This window comes from Electrophorus electricus, chromosome 6 (genome assembly GCF_013358815.1).
Source record: "Electrophorus electricus isolate fEleEle1 chromosome 6, fEleEle1.pri, whole genome shotgun sequence".
NCBI lineage: Eukaryota > Metazoa > Chordata > Actinopteri > Gymnotiformes > Gymnotidae > Electrophorus > Electrophorus electricus.
Genome location: NC_049540.1, coordinates 1,190,001 through 1,197,500, shown reverse-complemented (window position 1 = coordinate 1,197,500; position 7,500 = coordinate 1,190,001). Strand labels below are relative to the sequence as shown.

The 7,500-nt window shown below is 40.7% G+C and overlaps 1 protein-coding gene across 1 annotated transcript in view; it reads left to right on the top strand.

The window, feature by feature from the left end:
- Window positions 1-7,500, top strand: part of gpr83 (G protein-coupled receptor 83) — a 40,084-nt gene that overhangs the window by 28,213 nt on the left and 4,371 nt on the right. Inside the window, exons 4-5 of the mRNA XM_035526835.1 lie at window positions 1-18; window positions 169-459. The exon at window positions 1-18 is cut by the window's left edge and continues 454 nt beyond it. Of these exons, the coding sequence (XP_035382728.1) occupies window positions 1-18; window positions 169-459 (309 nt within the window). The remainder of the gene's footprint in view (window positions 19-168; window positions 460-7,500) is intronic.

Here is a 7,500-nt window from a genome sequence, read left to right as displayed (position 1 = left end):
GTCGTGGGCTGCCAGCAGGCCTGACTGCCCCGCCTCCTCAGTGCCACAGCCCCGCCTCCACACACCACCACTGCTGCTACAGCCCCGCCTCGTCACCACCACAGCCCCGCCTCCTCACCACCAGAGGCCCACCTCCTCACCACCACAGCCCCGCCTCCTCACCACCAGAGGCCCACCTCCTCACCACCACAGCCCCGCCTCCTCACCACCAGAGCCCCGCCTCCTCACCACCAGAGGCCCACCTCCTCACCACCACAGCCCCGCCTCCTCACCACCAGAGGCCCACCTCCTCACCACCACAGCCCCGCCTCGTCACCACCACAGCCCCGCCTCCTCACCACCAGAGGCCCACCTCCTCACCACCACAGCCCCGCCTCCTCACCACCACAGCCCCGCCTCCTCATCACTGCCCACCAGGAGCTCAGCATCCGCTACACTGCTGCCATCTTTCAGTTGCACGTAGTCTCTTCACCCGCTCACTCTTATTCTCTCTCTTTTAGTCTCTCCTTCACTCCCTCATTCCTGTCATTCTCCTTCAGTCTCTCTCTCTCCATTAAATTCTGTTAAGTTCAAGGTTGTTTTATTAGCATGTCTATACCAGGTACAATTTTACCAAAGCAAATTGTAACAAAACAGTCATTTAAAAAATGAGAAAGAAGTAAAAATACATGACAATAAACGAGACAAAACAGAAACAGTAATAAAAACAGTTCAGTTCAAGGTAGATTTATTAGCACGACTGTCAGGCACAATTTGGCCAAAGGGATGAACATGATAATAATGAGAACAAAATAATAATAAAAGTAAAAACATGGCGATAAATTGCAGTAAACTAGAAACAAATCACTAGTAACTGAATATATTAACCATTACAGTTATTATTATACAGTGAGAGGTGTGTTAGTGTAGCTTGTGTTCCTCACTGTCTCTCAGACACTGACATGATGCCACATATTCTGTAGAGAGAGGTGCTGTGTTTCCTTCTCTGAGGACGATTTTAGACTGGGGGAGTATTTCAAAATTTGAGAGTTTACTCTGAAACTTTACTGTGGTCAGTAGGTTAGTTAGTCTCAGTACCAGCTGACCCAGCAGACTGGGTTTGACATGCTTTATGTTGTATTTGCTAGAATATCTTGATTGAATTTAGGGTCAGTGGTTTTCAATCCTTCATTTAGAGTGCCATCTGAGATGCCTGCTTTTCTGGGTTTTAGTCTTGATCAAACCATTTTTTCAGATTGTGTTTTTATTTGTCAGACTGCGTTCTTTCATTTGTCAGATTGTGTTTTTATTTGTCAGACTGTGCGTTCTTTTATTTGTCAGATTGTGTTTTTATTTGTCAGACTGTGCGTTCTTTCATTTGTCAGATTGTGTTTTTATTTGTCAGACTGTGCGTTCTTTTATTTGTCAGGTTGTGTTTTTGTCAGACTGTGCGTGCTTTTATTTGTCTGATTGTGCTTTTATTTGTCAGATGGTGTGTTCTCTGGTTTGTTTTTATTTTCAGTCAGGGTAGATGCTCAGGCTGTGGACACACAGATACAGAGATTCTCTCCACAGCGGCGTCCAAACCCTGGGAGTGTTGGGGGAGGGGTGCAGAGGTGGCTGGATTTCCTGGTGGGATTTGGAGTTTCACGTCCACGTTTTTCCACACTGGCTGGAGCGTGTCTGGAGGATGGCGCGCTCATGTGTTCTCCTCCTCTTCTCACAGTTGTCATTCATAAGTGCTCTATTCAAATATAATTGGGCTGTACTCAGACAAGGGTGTCAGTGGCTTGACTGTGAAAGCACTTAGGAAAATGGGGCCCAAATCTCTTATAGCAACCCTCCCACTCTCTCTCTCTCTCTCTCTCTCTCTCTCTCTCTCTCCCTCTCTCTCCCTCTCTCCCCCTCTCTCTCCCTCTCCCTCTCTCTCTCTCTCATTCCCACTCTCACTCTCTTTACCTCTCTCTCCTACTTTCTCTCTCTACTTCACTCTGTCTCTTCCACTCTCATTCTCTTTCTGCATCTCTCTCTCTCTCTCTCCTTCACTCTCAGTTCAGTTCAAGGTCACTTTATTGGCACGGCTATCATATCAGGTACACATTTGGGGATGTACATATTCTGTAAAAATAACTAATGATTTTACGTTAATTATGACAATAATGGTTATAATTAATAAAATGATAATAAAGAATAAACATGCTAAAACAAAACCAGTATTAACAGCAGATGCACTGACAGGATATAACAGTGAGAGGCTATACTGTGTAGTGTAGACTTACCACGGAAGTTAGTCTCTCTCTTTCTCTCTGTCTCTCTCTCTCCCTCTCTCTCTCTCTCTCTCTCTCTCCCTCTCTCTCTCTCGCTCCCTCTCTCTCTCTTTCTCTCTGTCTCTCTCGTTCTCTGTCTCACTCTCATCATTGTCTTTCTCCTTCACTCTGTCTCTGCTTTATTCTGTCTCTCCTTCTTTCTCTCTGTCTCTGTAGTTCACTTGGTTTCTCCTACATTCTTTCTCTCTCATTCTCTCTCAATTTTCAGTTCAATACCAAGTAGCTTTTTTGGCATAACTGTCAGGTGCAATTTTGCTGAATAGTTTGAAGCTAAATATGATGATACCAATTCTGTTGTACATAAAACAATAAAAGTTTAAAAAGTGACAATAATTAGACAAAATCAGTAATGAGAACAGTAAAAACTGAATTTTCTCTTCACTCTCTTCTCTGTCTCGTCACTTTTCTCTCCTTCAGCCTCTATCTCTCTTTACTCTCGATTGCTGTCTCTTCAGTTTCTCATTGTGCCTCCTTCTTTCTCATTTTTTTCTCATTCTTTGTCTCTCTTTTACTCTCTTTTGGTTTCTCCTTCTCTTCATGTCTGCTCTCTCAGTGTGAAACTCCTGAAATCATGATGAGATTCTGACACCATCTGTTTTCCCGAGGCACCTGTGTATCTACAGTCAGATGAGATGTTTCTGTGGTCTCCTCAGGTTGCCATTTCTTCGGTTACCTGCCTGTTTTGAAATGACCTGTGTGGCGCTGTTTACAGAAAAATAACAGTGCTTGTATTCACATTTTCATTCTAAAGTGACTGGCAATGTAGCACAAATGCTGATAACCAAATGGATACTTTACAGTGTTGATCAAACAGTAAGAAAATAAATCTGAACTAGATCATGGAAAAATGGGGCCACCAGGTTATGGTGGTTCACAGCGATTCATTCAGTGTGCATCTGATGTCCGTGTTGAGACCTGCCATGGTGTGAAGAGGAAAATGTCTTTTCATCAGCTGAACAGACCACGCTGTCCAGGACGCCCGATGACGCAACACACAGAAAGGACAAGGCAGGTGGAACAAAGGTGAGACGATAGATGAGACAAACATGTACGCTACTGATGGAAAGAAAACAGTGTGGAAGAAAGCTAGAGCAAGCAGTTCACTCAAGTGTGTGTGTGTGTGTGTGTGTGTGAGAGTGTGTGTGTGTGTGTGTGTGTGTGTGTGTGTGTGAGAGTGTGTGTGTGTGTGTGTGTGTGTGTGTGTGTGTGTGTGTGTGTGTGAGAGTGTGTGTGTGAGAGTGTGTGTGTGTGTGTGTGTGTGAGAGTGTGTGTGTGAGAGTGTGTGCGTGTGTGTGTGTCCAGATCCATGGCACGCTACTAGTCAAAGGTTTGGACATGTGCCCTTTTCGCTGACTTTTAAATGCTCTCCTAAGCAGATTCGTGAGGCCGTCCACTATGATGTTTCTCCATCTTGAAGAAATTCTCACATAGACTGAGTCTAACAACATGAAGAGGGATTTTACTTTAATTCTTTTTATATGTATTATATGCTATCACAATATATAATTGTCTTAAGACCAGTATAAAGCAGTAGATTAAATTGCTTTTAAGGCTGGAAAAACCATAAGCAGATACTGTATATATTAAATAACCTTTATCTAATATGTAATGCTTCTATAAATAAAAAACATGCTCAGTTAAGTATTGTGTTGGACTATGTATTTAAAGAAAAAGTCATTCTGTAATTCTTCTGTATGTTTTTAATATATGTATATATGTATGTTCTTAAGTGATGTTTTCATGTTTCCATACATCTTACAATCTCAGTCTTCAGTTTGAAGAGAGGATAATAAATCAATAAATTATAATCATAAATGATAATGTCTTGTCATTGTGTTATTTTGAAATGTTTGGGCATGCGTTTGCTTAGATACTACAATCATGCGATGTACGGTTCCTTAGATACTACAATCAGACGATGTACGGTTCCTTAGATACTACAATCAGACGATGTACGGTTCCTTAGATACTACAATCAGACGATGTACGGTTCCCTAGATACTACAATCAGACGATGTACGGTTCCCTAGATACTACAATCAGGCGATGTACGGTTCCTTAGATACTACAATCAGGCAATGTATGGTTCCTTAGATACTAAAATCAGGCGATATACGGTTCCTTAGATACTACAATCAGGCAATGTATGGTTCCTTAGATACTACAATCAGACGATGTACGGTTCCTTAGATACTACAATCAGACGATGTACGGTTCCCTAGATACTACAATCAGACGATGTACGGTTCCCTAGATACTACAATCAGGCGATGTACGGTTCCTTAGATACTACAATCAGGCAATGTATGGTTCCTTAGATACTACAATCAGGCGATATACGGTTCCTTAGATACTACAATCAGGCAATGTATGGTTCCTTAGATACTACAATCAGGCGATATACGGTTCCTTAGATACTACAATCAGGCAATGTATGGTTCCTTAGATACTACAATCAGACGATGTACGGTTCCTTAGATACTACAATCAGACGATGTACGGTTCCCTAGATACTACAATCAGACAATGTACGGTTCCCTAGATACTACAATCAGGCGATGTACGGTTCCTTAGATGCTACAATCAGGCAATGTATGGTTCCTTAGATACTACAATCAGGCGATGTACGGTTCCTTAGATACTACAATCAGGCAATGTATGGTTCCTTAGATACTACAATCAGATGATGTACGGTTCCTTAGATACTACAGTCTGGAAGTTCTGATGGAAAAATGAACCCCTTTGAATCAGTCTCACCACATTCTGCCATAGTGAGCGGTAAGCCAGAGTTATTAAAAGGGCAAATCCAAAGTCGTAGGTGCCGTAGCAGTCCAGGGTCAGTTTACCGATACGGAGAGTATGAAGATCCCTGAGAAACAAAAGCATGCGGGCAAACGGGAAGCAAGCTAGAACGGAGAGGCTAGGGATGACATAAACAGAAAAACAAAACAACGGCGATACCCACGTACATACAGATACGAGCTTTCAAAAACATCCAAACATACATCCATTCAGACATTCAGTGAACAGAAAAAAACACAGGGATCAAGACAGGGTTTGAATACATGAACTTAACAAAACTAGAAATGAGGAACAGGTGTGGAAACCCAAACGATGGGTGAAGAAAATGAAACTACGGAATGGAACTAAAATACACAAGACAGAGAAACCGTGGAAGCGAAGAGGACCAACCATGACACATTCCAGAACTCAAAGGTCCATGGAGGCTTAGAAGTCCCACATTCTTACACATATTATCTGGACAATCAATTCTAATATAAATACAAATCCTAACCAGGCAGACTGCATATGAATCAATACAGAACTAACACTATTCCAACATATCAGGAGAGCCAACTTACTGTTTATCAGCCAAGCACTCACAAACATGCCTGCTTCAAAATTTCCACAACAACATCAAATCTGACAGCTTGGTGGACACTCCACAAAATCACAAACTCTGCACCTTCATGGAATAATAATATAACAATGTTATTTAACATCCAACGTACATATTTCTGGTGTTATTAAGTATTATTATTATTATTATTATTAATTTTATTATTTATCCTTTTGTTGTGGTTCAGTCTATTTGTTGGTTTGCTCATGTTTACATTTTCTTCCTCATGAATGATACATAATTACATATAAATTAATATAAATTACTTAAGTATTTAAATACTTATGTACGTAAGGTGGGGTTAGCCCACTTCTGAAAATCAACGCTGGCATGTTAGCCCACTACTGAGAATTCAATCATGAAGAAAACTGCATGCTTTGTGAAATCTCAGGGAATTTTCTGTTTTTAGTTTTATGAATTCGCATTAAAGGTTCTTATAGCTTGAGACCCATATGTCTTCCTAAAGAAGTACCATTTCTGCATAAAGAAATAATAACCCTAACCCTAAAAGTGATTCAGGAATTGTTGAACCATATTTATACACTGTCGTATTGCTAAGATATTAATAAAACTATTAAGAAACATCAAAGCCAATACATCAGCACGTGGGTTGACCACTTTGAGTTAATGTAGCTTATTATGTGAACAATTTCGGGCTGTACAGGTTGATGTGCGCAAAAAAAATTTTTTCAATGCACCAGCTAAAGTAATTGTGCACACTGAAATACCGTAGCTTGTCCAGTGGATAACTCTTTTCAAGGGAACAAAATGATCCGTCTGGCTGTTTGTCTTGAGTAGTATTTTCACATTTTCCTGTGCTTTCCACTGAAACTTTAATGATGTTCCAACCCAATAATTCATTATATATAAATTACATGTAATAAAAGACACACAAAAGAAGAAGGGACCCCATTAAGGTGTCAAGGTCATGTGGTAAGAATCTGTTTTATAAAATATTACATGGAGAAATGTACAGTCTGTCGTGCAGAACCACAAAGGAGCAATAATTCTCCCCCCCTCTTTCTATCCTTCTTTCTCTCATTCTATCCTTCTCTCTCCCTCTTTCTATCCTTCTGTCTCTCCTTCTCTCTATCCTTCTGTCCCTCTCTCCCTCTATCCTTCTCACTTTCCCTCTCTCTATCCTTCTCTCTCTCCCTCTATCCTTCTCACTCCATCTTTCTCACACCATCACACATGAGTAAAAAAATATAAGAAAGATCAGTTGTAAAATCACGTTCTTTAAAATGTCACTGTTTAAGTGCATTTATTTATAGAACATCATACCTTTAGTTTGTGCTGTGAAATCATTCTGAAAGAGTATTACGTAATGATGTGTAAATGTGAAAATAATAAGAATCTAGATAAAATACATTATTCTTCCCATATGTCCTGCTTAATTAACAGACAGAATCAAATTATCATTCTTTCATTTCATACCATGATCCTGTTTGGCATGCAGCTGTACAACTTACAGACATGTTCATTTGAATGTGCACACATGAATACACACATGCATAAGCACACACACACGAACACAGACATGCATGCGGACACACACATGAAATTGAAGGACATCAGTGGTCCTTCAATTTCTGCATAAACATTTAGGCAAACAATACGCATCCAACAAACACCACACACACACACACACACACACACACACACACACAAACACCTGCACACAAACAATACACACCCAACACGCACAAACACCTACACATGTACATACACACAAACAATACACACACGCTTCTGAGGAACTGTTGTGTTGAAGCTAACATGACCAGGAGTGAT